At 28.6% G+C, this 22,476-nt stretch overlaps 3 protein-coding genes across 5 annotated transcripts; 2 read left to right on the top strand and 1 right to left on the bottom strand.

The window, feature by feature from the left end:
- Positions 1 to 5,635: 5,635 nt before the first annotated feature.
- On the top strand, positions 5,636 to 8,309 carry Sdhb (succinate dehydrogenase B). The gene is given in 7 exon segments (NM_001162436.1): positions 5,636 to 5,839; positions 5,909 to 6,066; positions 6,125 to 6,268; positions 6,356 to 6,548; positions 6,615 to 6,716; positions 7,699 to 7,821; positions 7,885 to 8,309. Coding segments are annotated over 7 exon segments (873 nt in total). The 5' UTR covers positions 5,636 to 5,776; the 3' UTR covers positions 7,975 to 8,309.
- Positions 8,013 to 14,038, bottom strand: LOC100169203 (dynein assembly factor 3, axonemal homolog). Its single transcript, XM_029490008.1, has 2 exons — positions 13,595 to 14,038; positions 8,013 to 9,249 (listed from the first exon to the last, which is right to left on the bottom strand). The coding sequence occupies exons 1-2, from the start codon at positions 13,901 to 13,903 to the stop codon at positions 8,146 to 8,148; spliced, it is 1,413 nt and encodes a 470-aa protein (XP_029345868.1). The 5' UTR covers positions 13,904 to 14,038; the 3' UTR covers positions 8,013 to 8,145.
- On the top strand, positions 13,920 to 19,929 carry LOC100160335 (myeloid differentiation primary response protein MyD88). 3 transcript variants are annotated; one of them, XM_001948285.5, is made up of 7 exons: positions 13,920 to 14,702; positions 16,984 to 17,162; positions 17,247 to 17,342; positions 17,404 to 17,531; positions 18,864 to 19,032; positions 19,091 to 19,259; positions 19,331 to 19,929. In XM_001948285.5, the coding sequence occupies exons 1-7, from the start codon at positions 14,563 to 14,565 to the stop codon at positions 19,542 to 19,544; spliced, it is 1,095 nt and encodes a 364-aa protein (XP_001948320.2). In that variant the 5' UTR covers positions 13,920 to 14,562; the 3' UTR covers positions 19,545 to 19,929. The 3 variants fall into 3 exon arrangements, with proteins under 3 accessions (XP_001948320.2, XP_008181701.1, XP_016658853.1); XM_008183479.3 differs by having other exon boundaries at positions 14,263 to 14,706; XM_016803364.2 differs by lacking the exon at positions 13,920 to 14,702 and adding an exon at positions 16,756 to 16,892.
- Positions 19,930 to 22,476: the final 2,547 nt, after the last annotated feature.

Below are 22,476 nucleotides of genomic sequence, written 5' to 3'. Positions count from 1 at the left end.
GGGGGGGGATAAGCTCCCCCCAAAACTTGTAATAGCCCCCGAAAAATAAATTATTTTCCTAAAATATTAATAAATCTTTAAAAATTAAATTGTATTTCTTGCTATTTTTTTGTTTATTTGGGGGGGAGGGTTGGGTGGAAATTTAATCATCCAATTTTTATTTAAACTTTACAAATATTTTATATTGCCTATGATAAATATGGTAAATATCATTAGCTGTATGCCTGTATTTGTTTTAAGGAAACAATTTATGTCGCTATATTGGTAAGATTATTATACATAATTTTAATGAATATATGCACTGAACTAAAGTATAGACTATGGAGACAGTGAATTGCGGAATAAAAATCCCCGACCCTAGGAAAAATAACCCCCAGATTACAATTTTACTGACAACTAAGTATATGGAATTGATTAATCAATTATTTTTTAAAAACTAATTAGTTTAATTATCACAATATAATAATATTTAATTACTATTATATTATACTTACTAGTAGTATAGTATAGCTACTTTTCATTAAAAAAAATAAAATATATATCTAATAAATAATTTTCAAAAATTAACAATAATATTATTTTGTTTCATATCACGATTTTAAACAACATATTATGTTCCCTACTATACATTCATAGATTATTTATTTGATAATAATTTGAATTATTTGACATATCGATCATCCGAAATATTTTTGTTTTTTATTTTATAATCTTTTAATTATTGTATCTATAAGTAAAACTTGTGAAATCGACCTCTAATAATAATTTATTATTATTATTAATATTTACATTTTGTTTATCGTCAAAATATTATGAGGAAATTTTATATTTTATTTTATGGCTATATTATAATAGATAATATAAAAATTGTTATTATTATTAATTTAAACTTAGAACATAGGTAATATATTGGTTTTTAATTTAATTTTTCTTTAATCTCTACTTGATTTTTATTTTTTTCAATGATACATAATATGTATAGTATATACCTATACTATAAGTATGTATTTTTGATTAAATATTAATAGTGTGATATTTGCACTAATTGTAGCTTTGAACTTAAAAAATTCAAAATTATTTCATTTGAAAAACTTTAACATATCATCATCATTACCCAATTATTACGGAAAGCTCTTTTTCTACAATTAAAAATTGTAATAGATGCACTTGTAGAGTTGATCATCTATAAAGATTCAATGAAAAGCTTAAAGCTATATATTTGAAGGATTGATACGGACTAGTTTTGTAAATGTATTATTCGACCCTTCCGAAGACCATAATAATATTTGTTCTGCCTATACCAGCTTTAGCTATGAAATATATGTATATATATTATCGATTCCGGGGGCAAAGTTCAAATAAAGTAAAATACAACTAGATATACTACAATATATAATATTATAATAATATATGGTTTATAGATTTTGTCGTACTACCTTATTCAAAGTTAAAAATATTCTTATATTAATTTTAAGATTAATTTTTATTAGCAGTTTCGGGTCTCCGAAATTATAATTTATTTAATTTAATGTAAATTTAATGATACTACCTATACCACGTGATCAATTTAAGTTAATGTGTACACTATAAAATATAAATCATAATATAGATTTTAAAGAATAATATATAATATATGGTCTACACTCTACTCATTATTTTGAAAATAATATTTTTATATAATTTGATATAATTTCAAAACTACATTTCTGGAAAAATTAATATTATTTACTATTTTTAATCGTTATAATTTATTAAGTTTCTTACATTTTAAAATGGCTACACCATACATTTTAGATTCTGAGTGGAACGATGAATGTATTGATTATACAATTATGTGTGTTTTTTTTTAAATTTTTTATTGTGGCTGTCATCACCTTTTAGGACAGTAAAAGTGCTTGGATTTTCTTCAAAAGTACCTTTTCTAATAGGAAAGTGAATCTAGTTGGTACTTTGGTCAAAAGTAAAAATTTCCCAGTAGATTTCAAATGCAACCTAAAAAACAAAAGAAAATTTAAGGAAAAACGGGAATTTTTACGCAGAATCTGTTTTCGAGAAAATCGATTTTGGTTTTTAGTGCAACTCTGAAACAAATTCTGTTATACCAACAAATATAAAAAATACATAATCTCAGTTTATTTTTATAGTTATTTTAAGCTCAAATTTGTACAAAATTACATATTAAAAAACCTTGAATAACTATTTTAGTTATTTTGTTGTGATTGTATAAAATTATTCGTGGGTACTTGAAACTTCTAAAGTATACTATTATATATCTATGATAGTACCACGGTTTGTTGTTGATGTATGACGTTACCTAATGGATATTGTGATATGAATAATTTGGAATTTATCATAGGTACCTATTATAGGCCAATTTTGTTTTAATACCATAGATAAGTATAATATACGTCTAATAGGCTGATATACCGTCTCCGCTCAGAATCGTTTTTTTTATACAGTGATATTATATCATTGAATTCAAATTTAATACCATACATTATACGGTGACCTACTTGTAACCTACTGTACAGCAGAGCGACATCCACTTACCCACCTTTTTTTTCTTTTTTTTATTTCATATTTCTAAGTATAATATTATTAGGAGTATTTCAATTTTCAATGAATTTTTTTTTTTTTTTTTTTTTAATATTTATACAATCTATACTTTATAGCATCCAATTTTTAATGAATAAAAGTTGAATTTTGGCCAATTAGGTTGTTTATTAGTTAATTATAATTTAATGCTTGTAAGTTATAACTAACGATTGACGAATACATTATACTTACTTGAAATTTGATCTTTTTAGATCAAAATACTCCGAATAATAATATATTCTGCTTCGGAATATGAAATTAAAAATGTATGGTGTCATTTAAAAATGTAAGAAATTTAAAAAATTGTAACGATTAAAAATAGTAAATAATATTAATTTTTCCAGAAATGTTGTTTTGAAATTATATCAAATTACCTATACAAAAATATTATTTTCAAAACAGTTGAAATTTTTTAAAAATGATTACCGACTACCGTAGACACTTCAATGGATCAGCCTGTAAAAAATAAATATAAAACGAAAAAGGTATGACTTTTTGAAAATCAATGCATTGGTTAGGTACCTACCTATTTAATTTGTATAGGTTAGGTATAATTATAATTATTAAGTATATCGATTAATAGGGAGAATCTAGGAGACACTAGACTTTACATTAGTAAGTTCTAACATTGATTTTATTATTACTACTGTGTAATATTTAATCAATGGTGCTAAATTCTCTTGGCTTAATAAAAGTGGTCCAAAATGACAATAGTGGACAGACGTAAATATGTACTATTGACTATTATAGTGATCACGACTAGTGATGAACGTGCTTCAAAAGTTCTGAAACCCAAAGTGAACCTATTGATAATGCATTAATGTGTCTGAACTACTCTGGTACTCTGAACTCTAAAGTAGAAGTTATACTACTCAGGGGTGGATCCAAAGTTAGGGAACTGTGGGTCTGGCCATTTTAAGAGGCCACTTATTAGGGCTGAAACTAGATTAGTAATCTACATACCTTGTAACAAAATATGATTATGACGCTAATAACGTGTATAATGTATATAATGTTTATGCATTAATTTTTTTAAATTTATTCATAATTATAAATTATCATTGAAAACATTGATGATTATTTTGTTTATTCGTATGAATTAAATTTATAGTTAAAATATATAATTAATATTATAAAAGCTATTTAATAAGCACTGTATAGGTTAGGTTAGGCTATACCTACTGGCTGCTATTATTTTATTATAAAAGTTTTCCTATTTTTTTTTCGTTTATACAAAGGTTTCAATGGCTTTGTAAAAATTAATTTTTTCCTCAGTACATTTTTCAATATGTTTACTAAGTACAGTGGCGTCATTTGTGGTGGGGACAGGGTGGGCATTTGCCCCCCCCTAGTCATTAGCGGGCCGCTGTCGGGCCGGGTATGGGCTAGTTTTGGGCCTTTATATAGTAGCTAATAGGTATATATTTAAGTAACCTCTACATATATGTATTAATTATTTAGTTATTGTTATCTCTCAAAAAAATGGGTTACTTACCTGTATGCTTATTATGATATTAATCTTTGATACTATAAGTAGGTAGTAAGTATACAATTATGTATAAGGAGGCTATTTGTATTGAGATAAAAATGCAATATTGTAATGTAATGTAAATGTTAGCGAGCTTTTTTTTTTCAGTTTTATTTTGGGCTGGACAGAAATTTTGCCCCACCCCTCTCAATAACTAAAATGACGCCACTGACTAAGTATCGAAATGTTTTATAATTTCTCTTCAGTTATTGTACAGCGAAGAAACGTCTTAATTCATTCAATCCGATTAAAACTTTTTTGAGTCGTAACTCTTAATCGTAGCACTACTCTATTAGCAGTGTACACAAAATTTCATACATGGTAGATAAATAAAAACACATTTCTTTCTGATTTATTTAAATTATCATCTACACAGACTACACCCGTTTCATCAAAAAAATGAAATCAAATTTTATCAGCGCATCAAACGTTCCTACGGGTACGTCATGTCGTCATACATAATAAAATATGATTTATTCAACTTTCTACAAAAACGATATATAAATAACTATACATTGAAAGAGTGTGAATTTTGTATATATCTACATGGCATTAATTTTTTTAATAAATCCAAGAGTCCAACTGCCTGGGGTAGTGAGGTCTGAAAAGAGGCAAAATCGCCAAGGGGCCAAATTGTCGGCAAATATTAACTGTGGGCCAGCAATAACCAAGACCGTGGGATCAGCTGACCTCCTGAACCCCCTCCTAGATCCGTCCCTGATACTACTCTAAGAATAGGTGGGTAGTAGGTACTACTCGTACTAGGTACTACCTATACCTAAGTAGTTAGTGAGTTATAAACATGTTATTTTACGATGTCCATGAGTAATGACTAAAGTTTATTAATTAGTCATGATTATGTCTATGAGCATATTATATTGTACTATAATGCTACGAGTGAAGTTGAAATTTATATCTGTCGGAGAGCGACCCCCATCTCAGCATCACGCCCTCGGCCGAAGAATAGATATTATAGAATGGAATGAATGGATAAGTCATTTCAGTGGCACCTAAGATATATTTTTCAGGTGTAGCAAGAAATAATTTTACCCACCCCCTCACAAACTCAAAATCATATTATTTTATACATTTTATCATATTTTAATTGATAATATTAATAAATATTAAGGTATTGACCAATATAATTTGTGATTAATAATTAACATATTTCAAGTTAATTATTTTATGTTATTATACCCACCCACCCCTTATTTTCAAGGTGTAGTGATCGCTACACCTAGTAATATGGTTGGGCACCACTGGGCCATTTATAATACCTAATATCTATTGGCCGAAGTTGGAAAACACGGCTTTAGATATTAGATACTATCTTTAATCATAGAACAAAAATCGTGGTTGGAAAGCACGGTTTAAGATATACCTACAACCGTGTTGGAAAGCAAGATAAATAGTGATAACATAGACATTTAGGATCAATATAATGGCTACACTGAATTTTAAATGACATCAACTATCAATAATTATAATCATATGTTTGTAATCAGAAAATTTCATTTCTATCGTCCCAAGTTACAAATTACAATACCCAACTCGACTCCTAAGCCTAAGAATCGTACGTAGTTCAATTCCTTTTTCCTGTTCTGAATACAAAAAGTTTTGTTGAATTTTATAATTTCGATTAAAATAACCATTATGGCTGGCTTAGGTATAGTGGAAACGTCTGCCATACGTTTGCTAAGACAACCCTTTACACAGGTCAGTTTAATTTTTTTTAACAATGATGTAATATGGTGTAATTTCACCTTGTAAGTAATTTATTTGCAGCAAATTAAGCAGATTCATATATCAACTGCACTAGCAGCTAGTGATGGGGCAGTTGTAGATAAAGCGCCAAGAATCAAAACCGTTCAAGTATATAGATGGAATCCAGAAACTCCCGAAGTGAAGCCGAAAATGCAAGATTACAAGGTTGATCTGAATTCGTAAGTACTGCATCATTTAAACAATATGATATAAAATGAACCGTATTTATACTTGCAGCTGTGGACCTATGGTTTTGGATGTTTTGATCAAAATCAAGAACTCTGAAGATTCAACATTGACATTTAGGCGTTCTTGCCGTGAAGGTATTTGTGGTTCTTGCGCTATGAACATTGGGGGAGTCAATACATTAGCCTGTATTAGGTTTGTAATTTATATTTTTAAATTGCTTGAATTGATTTATTTTATAGTTGCATAGTGTAATTGATGTATATTTATTATGTTATCCAGTGGTGTCAATGCTGATTTGTCAAAGCCGTTGAAAATATATCCATTACCACATATGTATGTTGTCAAGGACTTAGTGCCAGACATGAAATTGTTTTACAAACAGTATGCTTCCATTGAACCATGGTTACATACTGATGTAATACCTGCCAACAATAAAGAACATTTGCAACATACATATGATAGAGAGAAACTTGTAAGCCATTAATATTACAACTATATTTAAATATGTTTTTAATCTAATATATGTTATATATTTTAGGATGGTTTGTATGAATGTATTTTGTGCGCATGTTGTTCCACATCATGCCCTTCATACTGGTGGAACTCAGAGAAATATCTTGGACCGGCAGTTCTTATGCAGGTATAATAACTATATTTAAATTGAGTCTAGAGTATGAATTTGTGAGTTATTGCGACTATCATTATTACACTTATTTATCTGTATATGTACGTATCATATTGTAGTATCAGCCCACGAATCAGTGATGCAGTTAACTATTTACTCTTTGACGTGATTATTTATAGTAAATTAAAAGATATTTTTGATTTGCATAGTAAAACACTACAACCTTTGACAAAAAACATGCATCAATCATTACAACAATATTGATGTATACAATGTATAGAGTGGCTCTCAACCTTTGTATACATCCCAACCAAGATATTTATCCAATTAATCAATATATCCTATGAACTTTTAAAAATAAAGTGAACTGGCTACACCTGGCTGTAACCTCCCCACACACCAATCTTAATTTTCAACGATAAATTGCATATCTGATTTAAATATTTATTACAGTTCAACACAATAGTCTTATCTGTTCATAATTTTTAAGTGGGTTGTGCACGGTGTAATGAAGTTCAAAATATTGACACTGAGAAAAATTAGGGTTAATTCTGGTTTACAACTAATCTAAATACATAAAAATGTATGCTTATCTGTTTGTTAGCTAGAGACTCAATAATTACTTGACCGTTTCAATAAAAGTCAATAGATTCCTTGAGACTTAAGACTGTATTGCATAATTTTTCAACCTCTATAGGTAGGTAGCCACAGAATTTTCAATTAAAAAGTTTCGGTGAATTTTCAACACTAATATTTCAAATAATAATTATTGTATTTCTCAAAGAAATTTGATAAAATAAAAATATTTCAAATATTGTTTTTATTGTCTACAGGAAGATCTAAGTAAAAATGTTTTGCTAATTTTTTTTAATTTCTTGTCAACACACAAACTTATGCACAACTTAAAGGTTGATAAATGTTATTTTAGTCTAAATATTTTTCAATATAAAAAAATTAATCTTCAACATAAATTAGTAACTAAATTTTTTAATTTAAGGCGTATCGTTGGATTATTGACTCCAGAGATAAAGCTACAGCTGAACGTTTAGATAAAATGAAAGATCCTTTTTCAGTTTTTCGCTGTCACACTATTATGAATTGTACCAAAACATGCCCAAAGGTTTGTGTATTCATATTTAAATTCATCTATTATTTATTTTTAATTATTAAATGTTTATTTTAGGGTTTGAATCCTGGTAGAGCTATAGCACGCATCAAAAGTCTACTTTCTGGAACGTCCAACAAGGAAGAACCAAAAGTTATTACACAATAAAACAACACTCGATAGTATTATAATTTTCAGTAGTATTTTTCAAGCTTTGAAAATTAAATATAAACCAAAATTCTGGTAACAAAGTATTTTATCTTACTATATTATGGATTATAGATTCAGAAATTAATGTCAGCTTATTAATTGTTACAAATAAAATACTATTATTATAACTCAATGCTGTTTATTAAATTTAATTACAGCATTCTTAATTACATCAATATTTTCTGTTGACGACACACATTTACAGTTTTTCATTAAATCTATTAATTTCTGTTTGAATTCATCGTGTTGCTTTTGTTTATAGTTCACAATAAATTTTCGAGTTTCCATTAAAACTATGCCTCCGTCTTTAATCATAGATGTTATATGAAAGTTCATTTTTTCAAGATACATATGACCACAATACATTATATCAAAAAAATGTTTATATCTATCAAATGTAGGATAATCTGTCATAGCTGTGCGAGGAATAAAGTGGATATCCACATCGCTAACATTAATACTAGGGTAATGTTCAGACATAACTTTAACTTGAGGTGATAGAGTTTGTACTTTTTGGATTTTCACATTCGGCAGTTCAGTTATAATTACTCCAAGATTGTCAGTTTTACCTTTGTGCTTGTAAGGCTTTTGGTTTTCTATTTCATAGAACATTCTTGTTAAATTTCTCTCAGTCAGGTCCACTGAACGTTTTAGTGGTTGCATGTTTCCCATCTTTAACATATCATCGTCTTCACAGTCTAAGCCAAAAGATGGAAAAGGACCATTTATAATGTCTCCAAAATAGTCCATCGCAGTTATTTTGTCCCCATCTTTCAATAGGGCTAAAGCAAATGTATAATTAGGTTCAGTACAATCTGTCTCTAAGAATGTGTAAGCTACACCAGTATCTCGCCAATAAGTGTACTCTCGATTTGTGATTCTGTTACCTCCATCGATATAATGAAGAGTCATATGTAAATCCCAATCAAACACATTGTTTCGGTGATCATACCTTGTGCCCAAATAGTTTCGTACCCTCTTATCCCACATTGTTGTTATGTTGAAACCATTGTTATTTTTCCAATATTTAAATATGGTTTCAATAGTATCCCTTTCTTTGTATTTAAGTGCATCTAATTGTACAATGGGTAAACAGTGCTGTCTAGCTGTTTCGTCAGTAATGATATCTATAAGTTGGGCTGATTTTTTGATTAGATAACTGTTTGTATTCGGCTTTACAAGAGTATTACCATAAAGCTCCATCCAAGTACGTACCTGAAAAATTGTTTTAAAATATTATTAATGAATAATAATTATTTAAAATAGAAAAATCTACAATTTGTTGAATTATTATATTTCATTTTATTACTGCATAGTGTATATTATTAGAAATTATAGATTTAAAATATGTTATGTATTTTGATTTGTAGACCACATACTGTAATATAATTAATTATTGTAGACTGCATATTAGTAGACAACCGATTTGTTTATTACAGTGTTATCTTTGGTGACAGACGGGCAGTGGCAGATCCAGGGCTTACTTTTTTTTTGGGGGGGGGGGGGGGGTGAGGGGGAATGGGAGGGGAAAAAATACAAAAAGTACAATAATTGGGTAAACACAGTGTATAGCATAGGAAAGCTACAGCAATTTGGGGGGCCACTTTAGACGTGTTTACTACCTTATTTTAATATTAACATAATCATTATTTATTTATTGTAATGTTTCAAGTTCTCTACAATTTCAATGGTAAATTCAATGGCGGCTTTGGTGATTGGTAGAGAAGTAAGTGGAGCACCTCACTCACATTTCCGAAGTTAATAATGTTAAATTAATATACTTCTTAGCTCATCGATATCTAGAACTGAATCATTTTTACCCAATTTATGATTATATTTTTGAAGCATCATTAAATTAGACCGATGAGAAATTCAGGAATTATGTCATATGTGGGTAATGAATAATGAATAATGCAATCAATATAGGCAAGTCGTCATTCGTCACAGCTCACATGACGTACAAGACACCGGACATGAGGCCTACTCACCCATCATTTTAGACTTAAGTTTGTACCTTAGAAACATTCGATCATAATCTATGAAGGGATGAATGATAAAAATGAACGCCTTAGACGTTAGATCCTATAGCTACAAAATACAAATTACAATAATATGGTTTAAAGTGCCGATAGATTTGATAGATAATCTGATAATATATTATTAATTAATAAATTATCTACTACTTAAACTTATTTTTATCTGTCTGCAGTCCGCAATATAGGCTACAGCCTACAACTTTGTGGGAGTATCGCCAACTTTCCTCACGTCTATTATCAATTATCATTGTCTATCACTGAAGCCGAGTAACCGACCTGTGACCGCTGGGCACCGACGACTGATAGCGCCATACCCATATGATGATCGTAGATCGTAAAATATTGTGAAATGCACATTGCACATGCGCAATTCAACCAGAGGCAACATTTTTCGTCGTCTCTTACCAACTGTTAAGAAAAACCGTTGGCTTTCTGTAATTTTATTTTTTAAGTGTAAAATGTAAATATTAAAAAAGTATAATCACTAATCTGAATTCTGATTCAATGTACAATGTGCTGTCTCTTTTATTATTTTGTTAGTTAATCCAACAATAAAAAAAATTAGTTCGGTAATCTCCAGTCAGTGTCGGTCTCGGTGTTGCTATTTGCCTGTTTGCTAATCAGTTTTTACTCTTATTTAGTTATTTACTTGCATATCGTACATTTTTAAGTTTAATTGATTGATTCACTTTGTTAAGTAATTTAAGAACATTGAAAATTTGAATTAAGTTTTCGTCATGAATCCAGTAACGGACCCAATTGTTATGTTATTGGAAACGCCATTTCTAAGTTGGAAGTCTTGTAATAAAAACGATTTACTTAAAACAGGTAGACCTACTCCTATTTTGTCAGTTTTATCTCCCGACAAAAAACATAATAAGGTATTCTGTAGGTCATTTAATGCAAATTTATATCAACTACACTCGTGGTTGTGTGGAAGTCACTATGTTCAAAAATTGTTTTGTTGGCCGTGTTTGTTAATAAGTCAAACAAAGTCTATATGGAATACTGTAGGGTATTGTGATTTCAAAAATTTGTCTAGGAGTATGAAAATACACGAGTCATCCAGGGAACATATTTATAATTATCTAGGATTGAAAAACCTAGAAAATAATTGTTTGTCTGTAGTGGATGTTATTAATGGACATGGTAATTTGACGGATAATTTCTTTAAAAAAAATTATAATGAACATGTTAGATTGAATCGTTTATTTATGGAGCACTTAATTGATTTGATTTTATTTATGGGAAAACAAGAGTTATCATTTTATGGAAATGATGAGAGCAGTAATTCACTAAATAAAGATAATTTTAAAGAATTGTTTGATATGCATATTATTAGGTGTTCTCAAGAAATACAAAATCATTATAAAAGTATAAAAAACACATTTCCGGGTTCATCAAAGTCCATACAAAATGATTTAATTTCATGTATTTCTGAATTTTTATTGAATCACATTAAAAGAGAAATTAAACAATGTACATTTTATTCTATTCAAATTGATAACACTACAAATATTTCTCAAAAACCACAATATTCGATTATTATAAGATATGTTACAGATAAATCCGAATTGGTCGAGCGTTTCCTAGGTTTTCATAATATTAGTGAAGATCATATGACTCGAGGTTTATTTAATTTAATTTATTCTGTTTTACATGAATTTGATATAAAAAACAAGTTAGTAGCTCAATATTATGATGGGACATGTGTTATGTCTGGGAATTTAACTGACTTACAGGCTAGGGTTAAAAAGGTTGCACCTAATGCTTTATTTACGCATTGCTTAGCCCATAAATTAAATTTGGTATTGCAACAAGGTTGTAGTGTGAACTCTAAATGTCGGATATTTTTTGCTAATCTAACTGGTATGGCTGCATATTTTCATAATTCTGCACCGCGTATAAATGTTGTTGATAATATTGTAGGAAAACCAATTCCTCAATTTGCTCAATCTAGATGGTCCTCAAAGTCAAAAATGTTACATATTTTAGTTAATGAATGGTTTGGGTTTATAAATGTTTTTGATTTCATTAGCAAAGATCCAAATTCATCATCTGAGTCAATTTGTGGTGCTATCGGTCATTTAAAAACCATAAAATCGTTTGAATTTGCTTTTTTAGCACTGCTATTTAGTGATATATTCACATTTACCGACAATTTATTTAATATACTCCAAAATAAGTCGTTTGATATTGAATATTGCATAAAAAAAATACATTTGACATGTGATTTAATAAATAAAAAAAGAAATGAGTCTGAATTTTTAATTTTTTTTAATAAAGCAGGTTTACTCACAAAACCTCCAAAAGCTACAAAAAATGACTCTAAGAATCAATCAATTTTCAAAATATTATTTTTTGAAATTATCGATAATATTCTAATGGAATTAAATATCAGATTTAAAGATACAAATAAATTACTTTTTATACAACTAGCTGATGTGACTAAATTTAAACAATATTCCAGTCAATTTCCAGAAAATGCTTTTGATGATTTGAAATCAACTTACTCAAATATATTTAATGATGTAAAAAAGTTAAAAGTAGAATTGGAGGTTTTGTATAGTGATGTACAATATCAAAATCTAAACCACATTAATGACATGCTTAAAATGTTTGAGCATATTTCATTGAGAGACGTTCTACCAGAAACGTATAAACTATTTGTTCTTATTTTAACTATACCATCAACTAGTGTGTCAGTTGAAAGACATTTTTCTTGTTTCAAGAAAATTAAAACCTATTTGCGAAACAATATTTCCAAGCCACAATTGAGTTCTCTTGCAATATTGTCAATTGAAAAGTCCTTGATTCAAAAACTTAAAGAAACTGAATCTTTTTATGATAATATTATAAATATGTACGCTAGTCAAAAAGATAGGAGTATAAATTTAACATACAAAGTATAATATTTTTGTTTTTATTATGTTCTTATTAGAATGGTAATCTGAAAAAGTAACTTAATTGGGTACTATGAGTTTAGTGCACCTATTGTAATATATTTTTTCACAAAAAAATAAGAATAATAATTTTACAAATATTTTTTGATGTAAGCAATTTATAATTAAAAGTAATTAATTTATCATTTATCATAATATCTATTAGGTATAGGTATTTAATTTAAAATAATAATTATAACATTATTATATATTTTTAGCGTATCAATATTACAATATTATACTAAATCCATTGTTAATACTTAATAGACATTTATTCAATGACTTTCCGGATCACAATCCTATATTTTTCTTTTAAAGCCAATTAAGAAAGAATTATTTGTTATTTTCATTTTAAAATGTTCTTAATAGAATTAAACTCTTGGATTATTCATTTAAAAACCGTTAGTTTTAGAACTTTTATTTTTAAAACAGTATTTTTATAATAATTAGCTTTTAGATAGTCCTTTTTAGGACACAAATTTTAAAATTTTCTCTTAACTGTCTATTAATATAGTATAATATTTTATGTAAAACAAATTCTTTTTATATACGTGTATTTAAGTGTGTACCTATAATAATGTAATATTATTATAATTTATTTTTTTTTTTTTTATCAAAAATCCCTAATATTTGAGGGATGTGCAAATAATTGAATACCTTGTACGATAAGCTAATCCGATCGATCGGTTCAAGAGCCAACGCTATTTGTTGGATATGTCTGGCGTACATGTCGACGATCGGTTCGTATATATAAATACTGATCTTTTTGTACGAATGTTCGTACCGTTTGGCCAACGTTTGTAGCAAGTGGCGAGTGTCGCCGGCGCTCACGATTAGTATATTTAAATGTCCGTCGCCGACTCCATCGTAGGCAGCTAGATCAAGACACGGGCTCGAACCCCACAACATGACGATTGCGATTTGAAGCGGTTTAACGTATTTTCAAGCAATACCGTGCAGAATACCTATCTACCTATCCGATGGACAGACGTCTCGGCATCTCGCGACGGAACGAATATTCGATATAATTATTAATAATTATATTGTTATACTAGTCCTTAATTATTGTGCCTGTGTTTCGTAACCACCGATCAAACACCGAAACGCCAGCCGATCGCGTTAGCGTTCTGCCATGGCAACGAACGATCGACGCGTTCGTTGCGAAAACGATGTTCAATATTTTAAAGATGGAATTACCGCGGGAAAGTTTCCAACCAATTATCGGTGACGCACGTTTTTTTAAATTGTTATCACATGCCCACGGGCCGTGACGTCATAATTGTTGAATGCTAAGAGAAAGCTCCGATTCTGATTATGTGTTGGCGAGCCGCAGCCCGCGAGCGCAACAAGTAAACAGGGCATCGGGCGTATTATACGATTATTATTAATTAAAATATTTATATCTGTCAAATTCACCGCAATAGTGAAATTACTGTCGTTGCTCCATTAATGCGTATGCCGATCAATCATTATTGTGGATCGATGCGAAACAATAATTGTTCACCAGCTCGACGGCGGACTTTCGTTGTTTACACATCTCAGGACGAACATTTTTTTCGCACGCTGTAATGGATCCTGCTTCATGTTCGACCGTATCGGAAGACTTTGCCAATATATTGATATCCGTCCTCCGGCTGCCGACCAGGGAACGATTGTCGTGCATGTTAAATGCCACGAAAGTCATTCCATCACCCGAAAAATTACCCAGGTAGGTATGTCACGGTTTTAAAAATGTCTAAATTTTTTTTTATAAAAACGTCTTACTGGGTTGAAATTAAAATTTAAAATCCGTAAAAAGTTGACTAACAGCGATAAGTTGTTGTGTTGAATAATATTTGATTGCTGTAGTGGTATTTGGAAAAAAAACCCTCGATATTAAAATACACTAAAAAAGCTCCGTATCAACTAAACACAACATTTTCTTATTATTCTGTACATTTTATGGATTTTACAGTTATTTAAATTTTTTTAGGTAAATGGAAATTTAACCCCCCCCCCACCGGACTGTTTTTGGTCTAGTCGGACGACATTTTCCCGCCGATATGTTTTTGATGCGGACATTTCCCCTCCCTCCCATTTTTTTTGAGTTTATTATTGACCAATAATAATATTGAATTTAATAATACAATATTATTTTTTTTTTAAATAAAATATAAAATATATTAGCATTATAAATGTATGTATTTGATCCACTGAACTAAGTACTTAAAATAATAAAAAATTTAGAAAAATAAGTAGAAAATAAAGTATAATTAATAATTGATAATAATGGCTAATAATAATAATTCCAACTTAAAAATGATACATTTTGTTAAAATCATTTGATTACTGATTCTTTTGATATTTCTAAACACATATTTTTTTTTTTTTTTGTTAAAACTGTACCAGTTTGGATGTTTAACAATTTAATTTGATTCAAGTAGTTCAGTTGATCGAAAATATACATCTATAATTTATTATGTTTATAAAAATATTAGACAATACCGAAATAATAATTTCAATATCCCTCAGAACAATAACCAATGCCCCCTGGTATGTAAGTAATCTAACTCTCTATAATGACCTTAACATATCACCCATCTCCGACCAAGCCTCAAAATTATATAAACGATTTTACAAAAAAACTACATCTTCACCCAAACCCCCTCATCGCCAATCTATCCACTATCGAGCTACTCGATACAACTCGTAGATTAAAAAGAAAATGGTCCAGAGACCTCTTATCCTAAGGTCCAACATCGGTTTAAACTTGAACTCTGATTATTACCTAGTTTTACTTTTATTTCTTTTTCATTTCTCTTAATGTATTCATTTTTCCGTTATACCTAGTACTAACTGAAAAGTAATATCAATGGATATTTTTCTCTTATCATGTGAACTCATGTCAAAAATTCTATTACTCAAATTTACTTATTGTATTATATTAAATATAGATTGTAAATAAATTTTATTTAAATAAAAAAAAAAAAAAAAAATATTAGTAATAAAATAATATTATTAAATAGTAAACTTTAAAAAAAAAATGGGGGGGAAAATGTCCGTGATTAAATTTTTTAAATTATGTACAAATGACGAATGACAATTATTGACAATGTAAAATGCAGATTGCAGCTAAACTTGTATATTTTATACACAGCGCTCGAATTGAGAAAAATTAAGCAGAGGAACTCAATCTAACGATTTAAAAACTGCGTTCTAAGGGCGCAATTATTCAACACAGACCATACAAAAAATAGTAGGGGTACGCAAAAAAAAAATAGTAGGGGAGCTCCGCCCCCCCCCCCCCATTTCGAGCACTGGTAATACATGTTAAGGAATATTATTGAACTATTTATTATATATTATATTTTGATTTATAGTTTTTGTTTTATGATTTTTTAACTGTAATATAATTAGTTATTGTTTAATGTCAAATGCTTGATGTAATTTTTTTTATAGTTACCTTTTAATAAAATAATTGTATAAATTAGATGCATAACAATGTACCTAATACAATAATTTAATAATTAATGAAAAACAATTGTTAACATTAATTGATTAATGTTTGGTGTATTAGTTAATTAAATATTATTATGACATAAAACTATAAATGTATATTATACAAATTATTAAACTAGTATTTTATAATATTATATTTATGGTTATAGTTATGTTAAAAAAATGTTACATAGATAAATGTAATGATTATATTATGATTATATATAATTATGTAAATCATAAAAAAAAATAATAATGTATTTAGTTTGTACGGGGCTTTTTTTTTTCCTAGATTCGCTGTAGTATATTAGTATCACAACAATTTTTTCGGGCTCTTCCAGAGTTTATACGCATATTGGAATTCATAAATATTGAAATTCGAAATCTAGGAGGGTACTATTTCAATATCAATGTTCTGCTGGTACCTGCTTGACATTGACACTTTTAAGATTCTAGTAGAAGTAAAATACCTAAGCTTAATAGTCGTTTTGTATAAATTAAACCATTTATAGGGATTGGAGAGGATTGTGCACACTTCTGAACTATACAATACCATCAGGATGTGATCCAACTGATCCAATTGGAAAAATATTCAAGTTTTGTGAAGCAAAAACTACTATAGCACATTTTACACGGTGTCTAGAACGAATAGACAGATATGATGTCGTGGAAGAGACCGAAGAATTATTTAGTGAGTATTATTTACACATATTACACTCATATAAGACCTTGTATTCATTGGGTAGACATTAATATTATGTATTTATGTTTCTAGTTTCTGATATTAAATATTTTAAAGAACAATGTTCTTTAGCAAAATATCCAACTCCAGTAGTACCAAATGATTTTGACATCAACATTATTACTTTAGGTGAGTTTTATTTAAATAATACTCGTAAAAAAAAATTATGATAGTTTTAAATGATTTTTAGATGATATAAATTCATCCAGCAATGGTCTTCCTCTTACAAGATATGATGCATTTTTACTGTATGATAAGGCAGATATACAATCAGCTGCCGCTGTAGTAGAAAAATTAGAAACTGATTACAAGCTAAAGGTAATAATAATTTATTTAAAAGCATATTTTTTCTTATCCAGAGCTGGAAGTGGTTAAACCCATTTATAAAAGTGACCAAGTGACTGAATTTAATCATGAAAGTGACCTACATAATTTTATTTCATAACAACTTACTGTTATTAAACATTTGTCTTTGAATCCGTACATATAATTCAATTGATTTTAACTTACTTAGTTTTGTAGAAATTACAGCAAATAATGATTGTAATAAACATACATTTTAATATCAAATAATTAAAACATATTACCTATTTAAATTAATAATGCCTATAATATAGAATAATACTGAAGATCATTGTTTAGGGACTTTCTTTATTTTAGTTGATATAATAATAATGATAATGCCAATTTTTTTTTTTTAACAAAATAAAAAAAAAATATAAAATTACAAAGGAAATTGTTTGTACTTGTACAAAGTAATTTATTTTGGCACAAGTGACTTACTTCTGGCCCTGTTTATCATGTAAATCATTACTTCAGTACGTTCAGTTATGTTACATATACTCAATGTATGAAATTGTTTTATTTCTTGGTCTGGGGATAAAATATATTATATTTAAGGCTTCTTATGATAAATATAAAAAAACAAGCTTATATTAGTCCAGTTCAAGATTTACATAGTAAAATCTACCAACTATATGTTTTATTATTGTCTGCTTCATCTTTTTTTTTAAACTATATTTAATGTGGTTTACTTATTTTAAACAATTCAGAAAAATTGAAAATTGACTAAAAAAATTATAATTACTCAAAATGATCCCATTTAAATTTTGTTAAAAATATTTGAGTGTGCTTGGTTATTGTGTGAGAAGATATAAATTTTTTTAAATCCTACATTTATTTCTAAACATGGTACTTTATTATCAGTTTCAATGTTAAAATAAAAGAACAAACATTTAGGTAATAAAAAAAAAAAAAAAAAATGTGCACAATGGCAACTTAAATGTTCTTATATAATTTAAAATTTAAATTGATTTTAAGTAGCAACAATTTTCTTCTGGCTTTAGGACTAAATTATTTTATATTTATTTTATAATTACTTTTCATTATTATGATATTCATTATGTTAACTTCTTACTCTGGTGTAACTAACAAAATATTATAGTTTATTAATTATTTAAATCGGGTGATTTTGTTCCAAACACATGTATTGTCTACAAACACTTTAAAATTACTGATTTATTTTTCACATGTACAACATGAAATTTCCTCTACATATACCCCATGAAACAGTATATTTATAATACTTTTAAATCAAAATAAGCCTATTTCAAGTTCAACAGATTTACTAATTATGTTTTATATTTTTAGCTATGCTTAAAAGATCGAGATTTAAGACCAGGCGTTATGTTCGAGTATCAGTCTATAATAAAATTGATATCTGATCGCTGTAATTGGTTAATCATTATAGTTTCAAATGATTTTTCAAACAGCCCTTGGAATAGATTTATTGTGAATTATATACAGTCGTTAGCCATTGGTAAGGTTAGGAATAATTTTTACGTTTTAATCTTAATGCTCAGTATTATTTGTTATAGAAAAACGGTTACCTAAAATTATTCCATGTGTATTTGATGATTGTGTATTACCTGAAGAACTTAAATGTTATGTTCACTTATATTTTAATAAATATAATCCTTTTTGTGACCCATGGCAAAAGCTAATGATAACTGTATCACCTTATAAGAATCTAGCGTTGGCCGACAGGTTAGACATTTAATTATTACTTATTTAATTATGTAAATATTGATAATAAATAATTATTATTCTTTTATTAGTGTGAAGGCAAATCCCAGTTGCCAGAACACCAGTATTACAACTGTTGATAAAAAGAAAGTGATCAAGTTTTCTAGTGAAGAAATCAATTTGCCGCCTAAACCACCTAAACCCAAAAGTGTTTTTGATAGATTAGTTAAGACTGTTGGAAATATATCTGTTAAAGTTGTTCCTACAAAATGGAATAAAAAGAAAGTAAAATGTACTAGTCTATGACTTATTTTTCTTATCGGTATACAGATAATATTAATAAGTTTCAACGTTAAAGATGTTGTTTTTATATAGAATTTACCATTTAACCTTTGTTATGTTTTAATAATATTATATTTTATACAAGTGCTTAATCAATTGTATTCAAATATTTAAATTGTATATTTTTTATTATAAAATCTATTCTTTATATTATCCGGATTTGTGATTTTTAGTTTTTTAATTGTATTATCAAACATGAATAGAAGAATAATCATATTATCCTTCTTGGTGCCTGGTGAATTAAATGGATAATAATGCCAGACACTTTTAATAGATAGATGAATATTTTGTAAAAACAAGTTGTTATTTTTATTGCAGTTTCCATTATAATGTTTTTATTATTTTATAAGTGCGAGTATCATTAGATTATGCTGTATGATGTAAATTGTATTTGTATATTCCTTAAAAATATTCTCCAATTTAATTTCCTTGAAAATGAGTTGACATTTGAGTTGTAGTAAAACAATAGCACAATAGGTGATTGAGATAAATTTATTTAAAATAATTTTTATAATAGTGCGTCTTATTTCAGGAACCTTTTACTAGTTCACAAAAATACACTATTGATTTTTCTTATAATTTAATTAATTTACTCAAGTCCCATTTTAGCTTCTGAGCTGAGCGATGAATGTATTGGTTTTACAATGATGTTATTTTCGTGTTTCGTCACATTTTATTGCAGTAAAAATGATTAGATTTTCAACTTCAGTATCTTGTTAGATGGGAAAGTGAATATAGTTATTCCATTTGGAGGTAAAAATTTAAGAGAATATCTATTTTGTTTGTCTTGACCTGTTTACAGATATTTCCAGGTTCCAATTTTTTTTTCTATAAATGTCAATAAATTTTAATTCGTTGGGTAAATAAGTTTGAGAATTTAATACAAGGCTCATAATATATTGTTACCATAGCAGATAAAAATCCATACCCACATTTTTTTTTTATAAGCATTCAAAGTTTGGTTTTTAACAAAATTCATCTAGTTGAAAGTTGAAAAAAGCTGGTAAGTGGATGTCACTCTGCTGTACAGTAGGTTACAAGTGAGTCACTGAAATGGATGGGGTGAAATTTGAATTCAATGATATAAAATCAATATATTTCAAAAACGATTCTGATCGAAGGTCTGTTAGCCTATAATATTACTAACTAGGTATATTTTACGATATTATTGTGTTTAAAGTAATTAATTTTAGTATTAAAGGCATCAGTCTATTACAGAAGGTTAAATTCATTTTTCGCCAACAAATTTGCATTTGAGTACCTAAGTCATTGTGTGTATAGAATATAAATTATAATAATATACTCTATCCACGAATAATACTTATTTATACTTATTCATAAATCATAGCCCATTGGTACTTGAATCTTACTAATTATAAATACTAAATCCTAATAGTAAAATAAATTATTATAATCATATAATATACTTAGTAGGTAGTAGAGATTTACACGGTCCTGATTTTTAAAGCCCAAGTCCGTCTAAAATTTTTAACATAAATTTAGCCCGATATTTAGTTCCGAGCCGGCCCAATTTATTTTAGTTTAATATTTTCATATTCCTGAAAATCAAAATATCCATTAGATAATAGATTAGATAATATTATCATATTCCTTGCTTCATGAAGACGTGTGAACCAAGAAAACGCAAGTAGGCGGCGACCATAGATAATAATGAGGGTAATATTAAAATATAAGCTCGCAAGCCTATTCAGTAGCCAGTGCCCAGTAGGTATCCACAATTCACACTAAGTGAATACTAGGGCTGGGCCAATACGACCCACGCAGAGTTCTATAGTAAATAGAAATTTATAAATTATAATATTATAGGCCGACAGACCAGAAAAAAACCTAACTAACCTTAGAATCGTGTTCCGTATAAAATTATTTTATATCATTGAATTCAAATTAAAAAGTTACAGCAACCCCTCCCCCCATCTAGACACCTACTTGCCCACTTTTTCCAAATACAATATTAGTGCGGGCCGCGGGGACACCCAACTAGTGGTGTGCTGAACAATTTTAATTTAAGGAGCCAAATATATTTTATCCATCCACAACAGGATCTATAGGTACCGAAATTTGCTAATATCTCAACTCTTGAGTTCATAATTTAGAATACATTTTACAAATCTCCCCCCCACCCAATCAATGTAGCCACGGCTCAAATAAAACTCCACACAGCCATAGAACATTTTTTTACGAATTACAAGCCGGCACTACCCTGCGGTTTATCTCAAAAATAATGTATATCCTTCCCCCCATGAAAGAGCCTGTCTACGCCACTGCACCATCTGCTCAGACTCCAAAATTAACAATACTACTTACCTGCTTGAATGAATTAATATTTACATTAATCGATATTTTAAGTTGATGAATAATGTTAGGTATGATTCTATGAAATATGATTAGAGCCCGGATTTACATGCATTTAAAAAGTGTCAAATATGATGCAAATAGGTATATAGATAGGTATGCCATGTTACACATTATAAAATGTGTTTTTTTTTAAATTAAAAACCACTTTTACACCAAGGAAAGTAGGTACTAGATATTGTATCAGAATCAGAATTAGTTAAAATTAAAATGCAATATTTTATTTATCATCATTTTTCATATTACGGATTGTTTAACTCTCAGAAAAATTGAGTTACGCCTAAGGGCCTGTTTAAATCTCGGTTAAGCCTAACCCACTGTTTTTACCAGCCGAATTCGGTTGTTTAACCTTAGTTCAACGATTGTAATACGGGCACCAAGTCGTTGTAAGTAACGACATTTATAGACTATATGCTTAGTTATATATGCCGAAATGCGGGAAATGCGATCTATTGTTGTTAATATATTATTATTATCCAGTGGCGCGGCGGCGCGAACTTTTTCGACAATGAGACAAGAAAAT

This window comes from Acyrthosiphon pisum, chromosome A2 (genome assembly GCF_005508785.2).
Source record: "Acyrthosiphon pisum isolate AL4f chromosome A2, pea_aphid_22Mar2018_4r6ur, whole genome shotgun sequence".
NCBI classification, from domain to species: Eukaryota; Metazoa; Arthropoda; class Insecta; order Hemiptera; family Aphididae; genus Acyrthosiphon; species Acyrthosiphon pisum.
This window is presented reverse-complemented; position numbering and strand designations above follow the sequence as displayed.